At 43.5% G+C, this 19,206-nt stretch overlaps 1 protein-coding gene across 1 annotated transcript; it reads left to right on the forward strand.

Annotated features, from left to right (window-relative positions):
- The first annotated feature begins 1,206 nt into the window (after window positions 1–1,206).
- On the forward strand, window positions 1,207–18,284 carry LOC137295926 (LETM1 domain-containing protein 1-like). The gene is made up of 9 exons (XM_067827505.1): window positions 1,207–1,309; window positions 8,772–8,929; window positions 9,773–9,885; window positions 10,925–11,004; window positions 11,645–11,831; window positions 12,065–12,166; window positions 12,601–12,735; window positions 13,192–13,288; window positions 15,213–18,284. Exons 1-9 carry the CDS (start codon window positions 1,224–1,226, stop codon window positions 15,326–15,328), a joined length of 1,074 nt encoding a protein of 357 aa, XP_067683606.1. The 5' UTR covers window positions 1,207–1,223; the 3' UTR covers window positions 15,329–18,284.
- Window positions 18,285–19,206: the final 922 nt, after the last annotated feature.

The following is a 19,206-nucleotide window of genomic DNA, read 5'->3' on the forward strand; positions in this document are numbered from 1 at the left end:
ATAGAGATCGATAATAGTCAATGACTGTATGTTTGATAAATATCAGAGAAGTACCCCAGCAAAATCAGAAAATCGGAAAGCAGCCGCTCTGAATATAACTTAGAGGTGATCCATGAAGGAACATATAGCTTTGTGTACTGTGAGAGAAAATTAAAACTTCATTTCCTCACAATGGTAAACTGAGGTCACAAAGAGTGAGTGGGTATAGTTTTACTCTGCTTGTAGCAATATTCCAGCAATGGGCTTCACACACTCAACCCTGTGCGGAAACAAACGTGGGTCTTCATGATGATAAGCCAACGCTTTAACCACAAGGCTACCCTGCCCCCTGGTCACTAACAACAAGGTCATGGTCCTTGTCATTGCCAGTATCAAGCTCTCCACAATACATCATTCAAACATTATCAAGTTAAACTGGAATGTATACTTTTGAATAGCTTATAGCATTGTCTCCTTTCTGATAGTGTTGCTGTCAAAGGACAGGGACTGGCCAGGTCCTTCTTCTTATAATGATGTAATCCATTATTTAGTACAGAAATAACAACTGCATGCCATAACATTCATGGTTATTGGACTTGTAAAAGATTTAGATGTCATGCAAAGAGCACATATCCCCAATGTGAACTAAATTAATGGAAGCGCCTCTCGCTTGGATCATGATCTAGAGACTTCTGGATACCTGGAATACACAATGCCATTTGGAAAGTGATCAGATGTAACGCATATTATATTTGGCCTTACACTTTTTCAGTAATGAACAGATTCTAGTATTTCTGGAGTTGAGTGTTGTCTGAAATGTATTTTTCACGTACATGTAGTTTATCATTGTCAACCAATACAATTTGACTTGGTGATGCGACACTTTAACTGTCCCACTATACAAAGAAGCCTTGTCCATTGGTATTGAGGGATAGTGACAAATTGTTTACACAAATGTTAACACTATTGAAGGATTTTCATACCTGGCAATGCTCTTACGTGAAACATTACTATTCTGTCAAGAATTTAGAAACATCTGTGAGAACAAGCTTCTTCAATATGACACATTTGAAAGGTGAAATGTCATCATATAAGTCATTGTGATAATTTTTAAAAGTAACTGACGTAATGCATTTCAATCGTTTACTGGCTAAAGGATCGACATAAATGTTTCGTTCATTTCTCAAATGCATGCATTTCGTTCCATTTCAGTTCAGCATTTTGTAGCATCCATCTGAGAAAACATGGCTGCGCCCATTAGGCGTTTGTGCATGCTGATTCGATTGCAAGGAAATCCACACGTGCCCTTGATATGCAATTCATGTATAAGGTATACATTGCATTTGAAATAGTATTATTGTAGACATCCTAATTTTACTATACGTTATCGTTCACCAAATAATAATTTCACAATCGAAAACTACAAGTGTTATTATTGTCCAGTTTTCGATCACTGTCTACGAGACAGACTCTTCAAACTTCATACAAACTAGGATGCAGAATATATGTCACAGTGGTAACTACCTAGTTTATACATTATACCCAAGCTATGCAATGATAGACTACTGGTCCTTGCCAATATTCTCGCAAGTATTATGCATGAATTATCATATTATTGGGTCGTCCTCATCTATGACGATGGCATACGTATTCATCATTGATGCCTGTATTTTACAAAGGCATTTAACAATTCAGTATGAATATTGGTACATTAGCAGGTACTCTCATAGTTTCATGTGTATTATTTCACATGTGAATACATTTTCAATCAGCAAGAGGCCCGTGAATGTCCCAGAGTAGAATCGGCCTTCAGCAACCCATGCTTGCCATGAAAGGCGACTGTGCTTGTCTTAAGAGGCGACTAACGGGATTGGGTGGTCAGACTCACTGACTTGGTTGACACATGTCATCAGTTTCCAAATGCGCAGATTGATGATAATCCTGCTGATCACTGGATTGTATTGTCCAGACTCGATTATTTACAGACTGCCGCCATATAGCTGGAATATTGCTGAGTGTGGCTTAGAACTTAACTCACTCACTCATACAGCAGGTCTGTTGTTTTGAAAATGACTATGATACTGTCACTATGCTCATCTTAACAAAGATCTGTCATAAGCTATATACAGTATATACAGTGGAAGCTGTATAAAACGACAATTGTCCATTCTGGCAAGTTGTCAACACCAGCCTAAAACGTCATCCATGTCTAGTTCATTTATCAACATTTAAAAGCTCTGCACTTTGGCAGCTGTCAATTTCAGCATGAAAGGAATGTCAGATTCTTTTTCAGAAGAAGTCCTCCTTGGGGTACATATAAGCATTTTTATGTCCATTAAAAATCCCTACGACAGTTGTAACTATTTTGATAATAAAATATTTACAAAACAAAAAACTCGTTTTTGTCTTGTGGGACCACCTTTACAGGGCCCCCCAGGCCCCCTACAGCCAAGAGCAGGTAACTCTGGCCGTCTACCTCGCACCTCACTTTTCATGCTGTCGTTCGACTAGAAAGACGTGTGTGGTCCATTTAGATAGTTTTTGTGCTATCTGCCTACGGAATTATGAGTGAGAAAGAGTCAGCTACTGTATGTATGGTTCCTTTTCTTTCGCACGGGCGTTAGTTGGAATTTCTTGGCTGAAATTTTCATTCATATATTGTTGTAACTTTGCCGGTCGGGTCCTATCTTCCTGTCATGTGGCAGGCAAGATGGCGGTCTTTATGGCTTCTTTTTAGTGCGGGAAGTGTTTCGCTTGCGTCTCACTTATTCCTACGTGTTTCTTATTAGTATGTTTTACATGCTAAGATGTCTTAACCCATTTGTTCTTGTTTCAGTCAAAATGGGGATGTTGGTTTTTAAGACTTTTCGTCTTTTTCATTGCATTACGCACTTGTGTGTGCACACTTGTTACTGCATTTATCCGCTTATACTTTCTTGTTTAGCTGGGTTAATGTATTTTGGCAATTTATTATCGCCCGTGCGTTTATATTTTGCATATTGTGTGTTCAATTGCGTATGTTTTCTGTACATCAGTTACCATTAGTTGGTTCTGATTGTTACAGTTTCGGGGTGCACCCAAGTCTTGGGTCTAGGCTCAGGCACGGGTGCTGTCCCTGTGGGAATCTCAGATCCAAGCTACGGCTCTGGTGTCGTTTTCCCAGCTGGCTCTAGGGGTTTTGCACCGAGCACCGGCTCGGGTGCAATTCCGCTTGCCGGCGCCGGTCCATCGGGTCTCGTACCGTTGGTCACCGGCAACCTAACTGGTGGTTCTCGAGCACCGGCTTTGCCGCCTGCCTCGGTTCCGCTCAGTGCATCGGGTGTCCCTGCTTCGGCAGCCGACCCCACAGGGTCTCGACACCCTGGTTCTTCAATGAGCCAGGGGTATCCCGACTCGGACATCTCGGCTCTTCTGGGTCTGTTGTCCTTGTTGACGGGTCCCTTGTGCGTCGGGGTTACCGGCAACCTAACTGGTGGTTCTCGAGCACCGGCTTTGCCGCCTGCCTCGGTTCCGCTCAGTGCATCGGGTGTTCCTGCTTCGGCAGTCGACACCACGGGGTCTCGGCACCCTGGTTTTTCAGTGAACCAGAGGTAGGCCGACTCCGACAACTCGGCTCTTCTGGGTCTGTTGTCCTTGTTGACGGGTCCCTTGTGCGTCGGGGTTACCGGCAACCAAACTGGCGGTTCGAGCACCGGCTTTGCCGTCTGCATCGGTTCCGCTCAGTGCATCGGGGTCCCTACTTCGGCGGTCGATCTCACGAGGTCTCGACGCCTTCTTTTTTCGGCGAACCGACGGAGGCCGATTCGGAGCTTTTCGCTCCGTTCGTCCCCGGGGCAGGTACGCGAATGGATCGCGGTAGCACTGACCCGATTCCACGGAGTTTCGTCTTCCTGGGAAGTGTTTACTCCGTGCAGGGTAGCCGAGATCAAGGGGCTGTGCCGCAGGTGGTCGTCCCTGCGGATGCCCCCGATCCCGCGGAGTTTCGTCTTCTTGGGGAAGCGTTTGCTCCGTGTAGGGTGGCTGAGGCTCAATTGCCTATTTTACCTTCACTCCTCAGTGAGGTAATTAATCTGCTCCTGTAGGGTAGCCGTTCGCGGTTCGATCTCCCGGAGCTTGACCGGCTACTTGATGGGGGACGATGCGCTATTTGACCCTCCCGCTGTCGACGAGTGCGTGTACGCCTCGATCGCGCTTGGGGGGTCGTCTGGCCACTGCCAGGCGTCGGCTTGTCAGGGTCGCCGCTTGCCGCTTTGTACCTCATCGAACCAGGTGTTGCGCTCGGTTTCCGCTCCTTTGAGGAGCAATATCGGAACGCCGTGCAGCAACTTAAGGTTGCGGTGCACTCAGCCTACCTCTCTGTCTTGCAGAGGCAGGTGGTGTCGCATGAGGACGGGGACGAGGATTTTTCCTCGTCCACGTTAGAGCGGCAACTTACGGACGGAGGTGCATTCACATTTGACGCGCAACTCAATGCGTTCACGAGTCAGATGATGTATGCTGTGATTGGCCTTCGTAGGTTATGGCTGTCGCCAGGTATTCACCGGCTACACAGCAGGCACTGCTGTCTCTGCCTTTCCGACTGGGCTTGACCCTGTTCCCGGGGGCTTTGACGGGAGTTAGTGAGGCTGCGGAGGCCGTTAGTTAATTCAAGGACCCTTAAGTCTTTTCTTGAACAACCCTCCACCTCTCGCTCGCGGCCTTCGGTCCTCAGCTCAAGCTATCCTGCGACTCAGTCTAAGGATGCGCCGAAGTGGACTGCTCCACTACAGGCACGGAAGAGCAAGGGCAGGGGTAAAGGGAATACCTCCGGAGCCCTCAGTTGTCCCGTTGCAAGCGGCAATCTCTGCCGTCGGCCGGGACACTTTGCCTTCTACCCGAAATTCCTGTGGGTGGTCGCCTCCCGTTATTACTCAGGGATGGCCACACGCCACAGTGGAAGCGAGAGCTTACTCCTTTTGCCGGGATTCGCTGCACTCCGGTGCCGAAGTCGCCGGAAAAGGTGGCAATCCTCCGTGCCGAAATTCAGTCTTTACTGGACAAGGCAACTATAGAGATGGTTCCATCAGGACAGGAGACTATGGGGTTTTACTCCACTTTTTTCCTGGTAACCAAAAAGAACGGAGGGTTCAGACCCATTCTAAATCTCAAGGGTTTGAACAACTTGATAGAGGTGCCGTCTTTCAAGATGGAGACCCTGAGGTTAGTGATCTCGTCTGTAGAGGCAGGGGATTGGCTTACGTCAATCGACCTCAAAGACGCATACCTCCATGTACCGATGCATCCCGAGTTCAGGAAATACCTTCGGTTTTCCTTCGACGGGGTTTGTTATCAGTTTCGTGTGCTCCCCTTCGGCATCTCCACGGCGCCAAGGGTGTTCACCAAACTCATGCTAGTACCAGTTCAGGTCGCCAGGGCGCAGGGCAACTTTTGTTTCCCGTACCTGGACGACTGGATCCTCAGAGCGCTCTCCCAACACCTAAGTCGAGAATCCACACAGCAGGTGATGGATATTCTCACCAGACTAGGTTGGGTTATCTATCTTAAAAATCAATTGGTGCCGAGGCAGTATCTGGTTTTCTTAGGGGCGAGGTTCGAGACAACCCGAGGGGTGGTTTCTCTGTCCCAAGAGCGCATTTTCAAGGTACAGGGCATAGTGTTAAGGTTCCTTCAGTCCCATATTGCCTCAGCACGGACGTGGCTTCAGTTGCTAGGCAACATGGCGGCGACGGTGGACATAGTCTGGCGTGCACGTCGGAGAATGCGTTCCATTCAGCAGGCGTTAGCACAACAGTGGTCCCACTCGGAGAGCTACGAGAAGAATCTGGCTATTCCCCAGTGGTTGATACGTCACTTGCGGTAGTGGACAGATACCGGGAATCTATTCAAAGGTTTACCTCTGATGACCCCGGTACCGTCGCTCACAGTTCAGACGGATGCCTCCCTCACTGGGCGACCTCGCGATGTCGGGACTATTGTCCGACCAAGAGGCGACCTTGCACATCAATGTGTTAGAGTTGAGAGCTGTGACGTTGGTGTTCGAACGCTTCGTGGATCAGGTTCGAAGCCGAGTGGTTTGTCTAGAGATGGACAACCAGACGGCGATGTCCTACATTCTGAAGCAGGGCGGCACTGTGTCTCCGTCGCTCCTTCAGGAGGCGTGGCAGTTTTCTAATATGGTGCGATCAGTTCAGCATACGGGTTATGCCTGTGTATCTCCCAGGGGTCGACAACGTGCGTGCAGATGCGCTCTCACGACGTGTTCTGGCTCCCCACGAGTGGTTGCTCGATCGGGAGATATTCGGGATTATCTCCCAGTTGTCTGGGTCGTTCTAGGTGGATCTGTTTGCCTCTGGAGTGACGAACTAGATTCCGGGGTTTTTGTTCGCGGATTCCTGATCCGAGAGCGATTGCCGCCGACGCCTTCCAGCGGGACTGGACGGACAGGGTGGTGTCGGCGTTTACGCCAATTCCCCTGATTTCCAAAGTTCTGTCTCAGCTTGCCACCCAACCAGCGCGGCTACTAGTGCTTCTCGCACCTCTGTGGCCGTCTCAACGCTGGTTTCCGGTAATACTCAGGTCGCTAGTGTAGCCGCCGGTACTATTACCGCGGCGACCGAACCTACTATCCCAGGACGGCCAGCCTCACCCCAATCCCCAGGATTCAGTGGGTGGCCTGGCCACTGTCCGGAATCGTCTCCAAAAGAGCGGATTTCCTGCATCAGTTGCAGACACAATTCTGGCTTCGTGGACGGATTCCACGAATGTACAGTGTGAGGATAGATGAGCCTGTTATGCGCGCTGGTGTGGAAATAGAGGGATTCTCGATCCCTTTTCTTCGACTGTAGTTGAAGTATTGGAGTTCTTACCGTCTCGTTTAGAATCTGGCTTAGCCGCTTCTACGATTCGAGGCTACTCCCTGGCTATTTCAGCCTTCCACATACCCGTTGAGGGTGCCTTGTTGGGACAATACCCCCGGGTACAGCGTTTTCTTGCAGGCGTGGACAGACTGCGTCCGGTCGTGAAATTTGTCTCGAGTATTGGAATGGTTACCCACTCCTCTCGTTTATGACTTGGCCAACCCGTCGTTACAACTGTTAAGTTGGAAAACGACTTTTTAGTGGCGGTTACGTCTGGTAGACGTGTTAGCGACTTACACGTCATGTTTTCAGACCCGGATCTTACTATGTTCCATAAGGATCGGGTTAGCATTCGCTTACCGGATTCATACCGCCCAAAAAATTCGATCATTCGCTTCGAATTACCGCGCCTATCGATCTAACTGGGTGCATGCTGCCTGCGTCGTCTGATAATACATACCGTAAGGTTCGTGTATTAGACGTTATGAAACCTCTTAAAGTTATTTTAAGAGAATAGCCTTGCTCCGTACGGAGAAACAGCTATTTTGCTGTTGTGGTGGCGGAATGGCTGGCTATCCGACTGATACACAGACGGCATCCCGATGGATTGTATCGGCAGGCTGCAAGGTCTATATACATAAAGGCTTATCTCCCCCAAAAGGGGTTGTCAGCTCACTCAGTGAGAGCAGTGGCCACGTCAGAACCGTCATTACCAACTGAACAGACACTCACGAGAGTGTGCTCAGTTCGGTCAGTCAGTTCCCTGCAGTAGACAGAATAGTTCTGCTCAAGCTGATTAAGCTTTGTTTGATAACTATATATCTGTTTGCACTCGGTGTTGGGTAACTATCCATTCCCATTTTATCGGCGGTGATATTTGGTGATGGTTTCTTAGTCCCGCCCTCTTTGGCTGGGTGCCTTACTTTCCTTTCCATTTCCCTGCTTAGCTTGCTAGTGCGGTATGGACAAGGTTCAGTTTGGCGAGTGTCCCGTACGTCCAGGTCTCCAAACTTTGATTTGGGTGGGCGGGGTTTCTCATTTGGGATTTCCCAAATTATAGCCAATGGGCATGTAAGCTTTGACAAGCGGGTCCTCAGCTTTGTCACGCCCCCGCCTTGATTGACATCAGCGGTCAGGTGACCAGGTCGGTGCCTTTTCTATTTCCGTGTGATTGTAGATTTGCACTTCGATCGAATGGACTGTTGCTGTCAGACAGAATACCACTCCCAATTGCTTCTCTTCGGGAGTCTGTTTAATGCTTATATGTACCCCAAGGAGGACTTCTTCTGAAAAAGAATTATACAAACCTGTAGAGGTTATGAATTCTTTGAAGAATGTCCTCCTTGGGGTACGGCCACCCGCCTCCCCTCATTCTGTCTGATACGTTCAGCATGAAAAGTGAGGTGCGAGGTAGACGGCCAGAGTTACCTGCTCTTGGCTGTAGGGGGCCTGGGGGGCCCTGTAAAGGTGGTCCCACAAGACAAAAACGAGTTTTTTGTTTTGTAAATATTTTATTATCAAAATAGTTACAACTGTCGTAGGGATTTTTAATGGACATAAAAATGCTTATATGTACCCCAAGGAGGACATTCTTCAAAGAATTCATAACCTCTACAGGTTTGTATAAATTTTATTCAGTTAATTATGAAAGTTGTTAACAAACGATCATAGTTTCAAGTTGCTATTATTGGTTTGTATTACAATGGGGTAAACACAGTAGTTGGAACAGTGAAACAAATGCATGTGCAGTATGTGATGAACACTAATTTAGACCAAGTTGCTTATTGTGGTGTTCAATTTAATGTACATAACCCCCCTGTAGTACAAACCAATGGTAGCAACTTGAAACTTTGGCATACACCAGTAATTTTACGTAATTTTTTTTTACTTTTAGTACCTGTGATATATATTTTCAGTTTACGTTCTGTGTTTCAGATATATGTCAGCAAATCCTCCAGATGGACATGTGTCTCCTCCTGGGTTCATTAAGCGGTACATCGTTGACCACATTGTCAACTTTGTGTCAAAGAGAACAGAAAAACTTGAACGGAGATATCCCAAAGTTTTTGAAATCTACAGAACATTTAGATCAGGTGAAATCAGATTCTTTTCTATGGCTTGGTTTGTTCTTTTCATGATTAAAAGTAAATTTTGTTGACATAGGGCAGATTTATGTCATTTGAGATAATATCTGAACATCTATTCCAACAATGATAAGTTCAGATGTGTGGTTTGAAACCCAGGATCTGCTGATCCAAGCAGCAACTGGACCCACCTAGCCACCTGTGCTCCTCGTGCTCTACATGATGAGTGGACACCATTACCTTTGCATTCTATGAGCACAGGTCAGTTAATTGATCTGCAGCTCCATCTTACTAAGAAGCTGGTACTTGTTGTCACCCTGCCTGGCCTTTAGTATTAAGGCAAGGAACAGTCAACTCGGAGTCGGGGTCAGAGTACTGTGTTTGGGTAGAGTAGTCTTGTGGTACAGTATCTGAACGCCCTAGCATTAGAAAACAGGCATTTGTGGGCCCCAAACAGCCTCAATTGCATGCATGTCTGTATGCAGGCGCAGTAATCTTGAACATATCACCAAGCCCTTTATTGACCTTACCCCACCAAACCTTATGTCACCTAGCCCTCACATCTGCATGCCCGCTCCTTTGCATACCAGTAAGAATTTATTCAAGCATCCCTTGCTGATTGTTAGGGACAGATGGCCCAGTGGATTAGGTTGTCAGGTTAAGTTACACATCACGTTACCCCAAGGATATGGCAAGTTGCTCACTTTATCAATCATGGATTATCTGGTCCAAACTTTAAACTTGAGTTTTTACAGACTGCAGTCATATGGCTGTAATGTTGCCAAAAGCAGCATCAAACAACAGATGTTTCCACAACTCAGTAAGAACAGTCATTTCCCTGATGTCTTCCAGGTAGTTCCACATTTGTTAGTGAGACCAAGGAATACTACAATGTCACTACCGAGTTGTGGGGAGGCCGCTCTCTCGGAACCTTCTCCAGACATCAGCTAGAAGTCTACAAACAGGTGGGTCCACTGGGAGTTATCATGTAACTGTTTGTGGAGGGAAACATTCTCTTCCCACAAGATGTTACTTCTGTCTTATCTTCCTCTGTAACCTCTGTTTCTTGGTTCTCACAAAATTCCCTAACAGCCAAAAATCGCAACATGAATTATCTCCCTTGTTTTCTATCCTATCCAATCGTGTGTTACATGGACTTAGATCCAGTATGGCGGTGCCATGGAGTTAGTTGATCAACATGCGAAGGATAGATTCGGTATTTCGTGTGTAACTGGACACCAGAAACTAGCACGAAAGAGAGTGCAATTGACAAGATGTTTTTGTTGATGTGTCACCTAAGACATTAAATGGCTAACTTGTCCGTTGTCAACAAGTGGGATAGAGACGCCATTCATCTGCCATTACATGACTGGGTTCTCAAAACATTTGTGCACCAAGCCTGGGAAGACATACAGAAATTACTGAGACTTTGCGAATGATCACTTTTGAAACAAGGTAGCTGATTGAACAACTGAATCTGATTGCAACCAATCACAAATCCAGAACACTGGCCTCCATGATAGGGCCGTATTGAAACAGAGGTTACATAGGAAAATATGACAGGAGTAATTTCTATTGGAAGAGAATGGTTCAACTCCCCACATGCATATCATGATATTGAAGTAAAAACAAATCAAAAAGGGTTTTAATGAGTAGAATATTGAATGTCATTGTGTTACTAAGTACCGATGTGTTACTGAGTGAAACCTATTTTTGTGTATCATGTCATGAGGAAATGCTAGAGTAAATTCAGGACAAGACTTCCTACACCTGACTTGATAGATTTAATGATCAGGTTCTATCATGAATGCTTGGATTGCTAGTGTTACTATTGAGGCTCCATTTTAAGTAGGCTCCATCACAGGATATATCAGATTTAGCCTCTACATAGACAAATTATCATTTTATTCAAACTATGGGTGTAGAAACTCACAGTAATAGATACCGAAACTCAAGATGCAAAGTTTTTACCTCTTTGTACCAATTCTCCATTTCTGTTTGTAGATGCCAAGTGACCTGTTTCGAATTGCCCCCATACTGCTGATCTCAGTCCTCCCTGGTGGCGGAGCAATTATAGCGTTAGCGTGAGTTTGACTTGTACATTTATACCAGCGGCCCCAGGGATATAGTATAGGTTTACCTGGACTTGCTCCAAGGCCAGTGTTAGGCCCCAAGTCTGCTGTGAATGTTGCTTACCAATGCTATGCGTGAGTTTGACTTGTACATTTATACCAGCGGCCCCAGGGATATAGTATAGGTTTACCTGGACTTGCTCCAAGACCAGTGTTAGGCCCCAAGTCTGCTGTGAATGTTGCTTACCAATGCTATGTTAGAATTAAAGTTTCCCAGTTTATTTTGTTGAAACCACCTATGTTTTAGCCTTTTGAAGATGACTTTTATTTCACTAATAATGAAACAGGGAAATGGAATGCAATGAATTTGCGTATGAGCTAATGTTTTTTGAAAGAGTTGATGTAAATACGGATCAAGTTTGTGCCATCTTATTAGTTTCATGACACATTTTGGTTTTATTAATCACAAGCATAAGTTTGACCAGCTAAAGCCGTGAATTCACAATGATAAATAAAAAATGGTTTGAAATTATTTTCATTTGCTCAGAATTATCCTTTTGATTTATTGGAAAAATGATAAAATACAAGTACAGAAATCTAACAAATGTTGTTATTGATGAGGATGGTTCCCAGACTGCTGTTAACTGTACAGGTATCTGTATCCCCGGATCTTCCTGTCACATCACTTCTGGACTCAGAAGCAGAGGGAAAAGTTCTGGAGGCAGACTCTGGAGTCACGTCTGCACCACACGTCGGCCATTTTGGATTGGACCATGCGACAAAGTATCCATATTCCCAACCAGAAGAAGAGAGATAGACTTGTTCGTGTTATTCAGAAGGTGAGGAGGGATGACAGAATATACCGTTCTCTTTCAGCATTGAGAAACCTTCTTTCCAGACAATTGTTGGTCATGACGCTCTTATTATGGACATAACCGAAATGTATTTTTCCTGTACAGTTGTATAACTATGATATGTTTAGAAAGCTGTGTGATTTCTTTGTTACTTCTGTGTTAAAACTGCAACTGGGAGGGTGTATGACTTCTTTGTAAGCCTATGTTTTATGTTCCAGTTGGAGCATGCTGTACAACCAAGTATAGAGGAACTCCTGGAGGTGTTACCTCTGTTTGCCTCATTCCCCTACCAGACAGACAGGATGTCCTCTGTGTACATGGTAAGTCAAGATACAGCAAACTGATGGAGGCAGTAGCTATCTGTAATTTTAGGAACCGAGAAGAATGATGAAGAAATGAATTCCATAGATCAGTGCTCATGATGTTGATCACTGGGTTGTCTCATCCAGACTCCGATATTTACAGACTGCTGCCATATAGCTGGAATATTGCTGAGTGCGGGGTTAAACTACAAACCATCCAACCAACCCCTCCGTTTTATGATTTGTGATCTATGTCCACCATTTCTTGCAGAAACAGGGGCAGTGGGGTAGCCTAGTGGTTAGAGCGTTTGCTTGTCACACCAAAGACCAGGGTTCGATTACCCACATGGGTTACAATGTGTAAGGCCCATTTCTGGTGTCCCTGCCGTGATATTGTTGGAATATTGCTGAAAGCTGCATGAAACTCTCTCTTCTCTCATTCAATGTTGCAGAGACATTTAGCCCGGTGTTTGAACTTCTGGCCTTTGCGATCTCGCCTCTACCAGGATGCCATGATTCTATTGTATACCGACCTTGCCATGTTCAGAGAGGGCATCGTTAACATGGATGATTATGCCCTGGAGAAGGTAGGACGTGTCAGCTGTCAGTGTAACCATGGTAGCGACATGGCATGTTTGGAATTGGTTAAGATCATTTGCTTGAGATTATAATGATAATGTTTGTTAATGGTAATGCCTAATTTCTTTTCTGAACATTTTCATTTAAGCACTCTTTCTCTGATCCTTCATTTAAAAAGCAAGAAATGAATTTAAATCAAATTAAACAGTTTATTGTCTTTGCAAAACTAACAAGACAATATTTAAGTCTCTTTATGATAGTGTGTTAAACAACTTTTTCATTTTTAGGACATAAACTCTGCAAAGTCCTCACAGGCTTGGTCTGATGTTTTGATCATGATCAGCATTTCATTTAGCATTTTAGGTTTATTAATTTTTAAGTTTGATTGCAGCTCATTAGTCTGCTTCTGGTCCAGACAGACTGTACACTTTCATTCGTCTAACATCTTTGTACACATTTTGTAGGCATGTTTTCTGAGGAGTCTGAATCCTTTTGGCCTGACAAGAGAAGAAAAAATAGCATATTTAACAAACTGGACAAGGATCAGCCAAGAAATTGATGGTAATTGTTATTTTTTTGACTGTATCAAGTTTATCAAGTTCCAACTTTTATTGTAGGTCCCCAGCAACATGCTCAGGGTCAGGTCCGCTGGCTTGATGCCATGTCATTGTCTTCCAATAGAGTAGATCAATGCTCGTGAAGTCAATCACTGGATTGTCTGTCCCATGGTTGATAATATATAGGCTGTGATCATGCATCTAGGACAAACTAGGACAAACTAGGACCAGCTTCACTATGCTCTATTCCCAAGTAGGCCATTATGCTTATGACTTACTGGCAAACGAGGATAAGTTGAACACCGACCTGACAATTGACCCGTATTGCATGTATGAGTGCCGCCAACTGACAATTGCCATTACTGCCATCAAGTGTAGTGCGATGGGTCAAGCGCATGGGTCTTGTGAGCAAGGCCTGTGCAGCAATGCATGGAATCAATTTTATCATCGTATGCTGCACATGCACTCTGCTCTCCTTTTCACAAACCAAAGGGGGTTGTTCATTACCGGGGCACCACTTACTTTTCTTAAACATGTTCTCTGCGCCTTGTTCACCAGTAACTACCATTTCAGGCAGAAACCCATTCTTGTTGTAAAATTCGACAATATGGACCAGTGGTAAGGATAGCTGACTTGGTGTCATGATGTCAAAATATAATCATGTAGATTGTTACTCATGACTCCTTTGATAATGCTGGAATTTTGCTAAAAGCAGTGGGAAAACTAAATTCACTCACCAGGGATCGAAATTATTAGTGCCATTGTACCGATGACACAGCTAAGATGGAAATGGCACTGTTAAAGTTTTACCTGAGTGCCCTTATGGCACACTTGATTTATTTGCAAAACTGCAGTAAAGGATGTTTTCACTGTTGTTATCTTTCATGATTTAAAGTGACATTATGAATAATGACTTATGATAATGTGTACAGGTCAGTCTGAAAGCTAATCATCAATGTCTTGGTTTATTACTCATGCTTTATTAGTGAATGTTACTATACAATTACAAATTTTACATTCACTTCATGTCATGTTTTCTGGAGGGTTAAATAATGTCAGTTAGCAGAGTGCCAGTATTCACATGTACAACGACACATGATAAATTAATACACATAATGTTGCCTCCAGATCCTCATTATTAAGGAGGTGAGGTGGCCCAGTAGTTAAAATGTTGATTTACAACACCAAAATGGGTTCAGTTTCCCTTGTGAGTACAGCTGAAGAAGGCTGCCTTGATATAGCTGGAATATGTAATGTCAGACCCCGTGTTCACAACATAACACTAAAACTGGCCATCTATACTATCCAGGCATAATGTTAGTGGTAGTGACATTACACTTCATTGTGAAATGGACAATATTGTAGCCAATACACTCACTCACTCACTCACCCACCCACTCGCAAACGAACGAACGAACGAACGACATGTCTACCAGGTATTACGTCTGGACCTATCCATACCTGTTGTGAATACTGATTATTTCTCCCAGATGGAAACAATTTTCTACATGTTTCAGCATGTATTCAAGGTATACTGGTCAACACAGTGTAAACAGAAACAAAAATACATGCCTAGCATTGTTTTATTACTCATGATTTATTAGTGAATTTTACTATACAATTACAAATTCTACATTCATTTCACGTCACGTGTTATGTTTTGAAGTTCAGTATAACAGACCATGAATTTATGGCACACCTGAAATTGAAATTAAATTATCATGACAGTGTCCATGAGGCACACTTGGAAGAATATTAATTTCGATCCCCACTTTCACTGATGTTCATGATGTCATTCACTAGATTGTTTGGTCCAGACTCAACGATGCACATTAGCTGTCACATAGCTGGAAAATTGCTGTGTGTGGCATTAAACAGGAATCAAACACATTCAAGGAATCACTAAACCTAACTCTCTTATATTCCAGAATCAAACATCTCTTTCCTACTCCACTGTCCCACCTTCCTGGGTTGCGTCCATCCCAACAATCTGCAGCTGATGGGAGGCAAGAGGTCATTCTGGAGGAAGAAGACCGGTGGATGAGAGCTGGGTGGTCATGTGACTGTCATGTGATTGTTACAGACTGACTGTGATATACTGACATATATAACCCATCACTAGCCAACTGTTGGAAGACAACAGAGTTACTTAGCCAGTTGTCTTGCCATCTGTCAACATGGCTTCCCTAGGTGGTTCTATATCAAACAGAAATTATAATCATAATCAAGCACCTGTTAGCAACACATATGATTTATATGTCAGTATTCATATGATTTATGGTTTATGTTATTATCATGGTGCAACTAGTATTTCATATTTCCTAATAGTTATCATGGATTGATGATTTATTACCTAAAAAAATCATTACAACTCAATGATAGTATGTTATGCAGGACTCATAAGATGTTTTTTATCAAAATACTAGGATTTTTGCAGAAGTGTTTTACAAACTACATATTATACTGACTGACAGAGTTTGGATTTTTTAAGCAATATTCACACATTATCAAGACAGCGGACACCAGAAATGGGCTTCACACGTTGTACTCATATGGAAAATCAAACCCAGGCCTTCGGCATGACAAGTGAATGCTTCAAACTCTAGGCTACACCACACACACACACCCATTCTCTTCCCACAGAGGTTATTTGTCATATCTTCCGACAAACCTCTGTTCTAATACGGCCATATTTCGCGGTTCTCATAGAATACCCTAGCAGCAAAAAAAATGGCAGCACATTTATTTCCCTTTTTTCTGTCCAATCAGAACACGTGTTACATCAACCTAGATTCAACTTGACAAATGCAAGCAATGTGGAGAAACAAATATGACATGACTGAGTTCTGTCTAGAAGAAAAATTTGAGTATCACGCTCGGGAAGAGATTCTAGTTTTCACGATGCATCTGGAAATTACCGAGATCTTGCGAACGATCACTTTTGAAACAAGGTCACTGATGGCACTACTAAATCTGATTGCCTCCAATCACGAGTCTTGAACACTCGCACCATGAAAGGGTCGTATTAGAACTGAGGTTACGTAGGAAGATATGACAAGTAACCACTGTGGGAAGAGAATGCACCACCCTACATTTACTGCATAATTGAAAGAGATGTAAATATGTCCGCACAGAATCAAATAACTCTAGCTGTGGTGATGAAGTGTTAATAAGCAGCAATGATTATAACATGTGATAGTACTACACTGTCTAGTACTTTTGTTGGGTTGAGTCCCATCCAGGATTCGAACCCGCACCCTCAGAAACAGGCACCTAATCGCCAGCACACAAAGTCAATCACCTAACCTGCTCAGCGACTATGACTTCCCAGCAGTATATACATGTTAAAGGTAATTCTGGAGGATTAAATAATGTCAGTAGTATTCACCTGTATAATGACACATGATGAATAAATACACATAATGTTGTCTCCAGATCCTCATTAATAAGGTGGTGAGGTGGCCCAGTAGTTAAAGTGTTGATTTACTACACTGAAATGGGTTCAGTTTCCCTTGTGAGTACAGCTGAACACACACACTCCCTCACTCAGTCACTCATTCACTCACTCACAACATGTTTACCAGGTATTACATCTGGACCTATCCTTTCGTGTTGTGAATACTGATTATTTCTCCCAGATGGAGCCAGTTTTCTACATGTTTCTGCAGGTATACTGGTACACACAGTGTAATGTTTGGAAGGTTTACTGACTAGGGGTGAAACATTTTACCTCGGTATTTTGCCTTAAGCAGCTAAAAAACAGCTTATTTACACTACTCTATGGCAAACTGAGCTTTTGTGATGTCATGGTTTCTGTTTTTCAAAGTGTGGGATGTTTTGTTTCAATGACACTTTTTTCAGAAGTAATTTATGCCCAGAAGTATAATTATGGACACACAGAGACTCTGATTCTCTCACTCTCCTTCCTAGTGGTGAAACCGTTCCCTCCTCACAACAAAGGCCTTAATTCGATTCCCCACATGGGCACTATGTATGAAGCCCATTTCAGGTGGCTCTTGCCCCACTGTGATATTGCTGGAATATTGCTAAATGTGGCATAAACCCAAACTCTCACTTACTCCCCCTCACACACACACACGTACATTTACACACATTCCCCTCATGTGTGTAGTCATGGAAATATTCTCAAGATGAAGACACATGTAATTCATTCTTTGTGATCCTTGTTCATCTGTAGTATGTGACATGGTGTTGAATATAGTGCCAAGATTAGCATTCCTCTACACTCAAGGCCCAGTATCCAACTGGTAATTACTAGTGTGACCAGGTGTTCTCAGGCCCTGAGCAACAGGTGCTTTTCTTACAAGATGACACAATAGATAAGAAGTTGGACTCTTGGCTGATTGCAATACAGCACATCTTGATGATGTTCATTGCTGTTAACAATCACTGATTTGCCTGGTTCAGAAGTCTTTATTTACACTGTGACTATGATGAGATGGACCTGTGAGGGTAGAGGTTACAGTGTATCGTAGGTAACCCAAGCTTGTCATAAGACGCGACTCAGACTATCGGGTAGTCTGACTCCATGACTTTGTTGACACATGTCATTGGTTCCCAGTCATAGAGATCACTACTGATGATGTTGATAAATGGTTTGTATGGTCCAGACTGAAATATTCACAGACCGCCACCATATACTCGTAGCACATGCTCATAAAACTAAACTCACTCATTCAGTGACAAGATGGAATTACACACACACACACACACAAAAATGAAGACAAAAAAACTGGGCTGATATACCTTGTTCTGTTGCTTGTCTCTTGTTTAGAATGAATGGATTACTACAAGGGAGTGGTTTCACTGTTGTCAGTGTTCATGCTTGGCCTTACTGTTTGTCCAGGTAATCCAGTATGCAGTACCTAATTTGATTGTGGCCTTTAGACCTCAAAAACAGGTAGACTGTTGCTGATAGATGTATTATGTTTTTGTTATGTATGTCCAGATTTTTATTCGAATAAAGACAAGAAAGTGATCAGACTGTTATGTTGAGATTGTAAGCAGGATAGACGTCCTGACGCAGAAAGTTCTAAATATCCATATTGTAGACAACAGTGGTGGCCCTGCTGGCTGTGGCAATTCGATTTGCTGTTCAGTGTTGTGCCCCTTGGACAAGCCAGGCACTACTGATACGATTGCTTTCAAAGCTTACTGGCATGTACTATATCTCTATAGAAATTACAGTATTATAAACGTATCCATGCAGACTGCACAGTGCAAATGTAACCAGTATCATGATTATAGCAGCATCTCTTAAAACAGCCTAAGTAAACTTAGCCTCAGTGCTTTTCGTTTAACTCCACTTCAGTCAAACAAAACCTTATGGGAGACCACGTCAGGTAATCTTTGTGAATGGCCAATCAGAACACAGCTTACCAAAATCGCGAAAGTGGACATTCGCACATACATTTTGAACTTTTACCTCGGGAAAGGTTTGTACCGAACGATTCCGAATGGTATTGTGTTCTCTCAAACAGGTGAAGCCCGGGGTTACAATATTGGCCTTCAGTAACCCATACTTGTCGTAAGAGGCGACTAACGGAATCGGGTGGACAGGCTCGCCGATTTGGTTGGCACATGTCCTCTTATCCCAATTGTGTAGAAATCTGTTTATGGATGTCTGGTCCAGATGTGATTATTTAGAGACCACCGCAATGTAGCCGTAACGAGTAAGTCTTTCAACAAGAACAACAACACCCTACCAAACAAACACATGTCAAGTGACGGAAGGTGTTAGAGCAGATTGAAACATTACACGTACAGCAAAAGAAAAAGTTTAATCTTCAACAAAAAGAATATTATAAATCAGAAATGATTCGAATTATATCTTAAGCATTTATAAGGCGTAGCATTAATGAGTATTAAATATGTTTATGTAATAAGAGTAACGTAGCTCGA

The sequence above is a fragment of the Haliotis asinina genome, chromosome 9, assembly GCF_037392515.1.
Source record: "Haliotis asinina isolate JCU_RB_2024 chromosome 9, JCU_Hal_asi_v2, whole genome shotgun sequence".
Lineage (NCBI taxonomy): Eukaryota > Metazoa > Mollusca > Gastropoda > Lepetellida > Haliotidae > Haliotis > Haliotis asinina.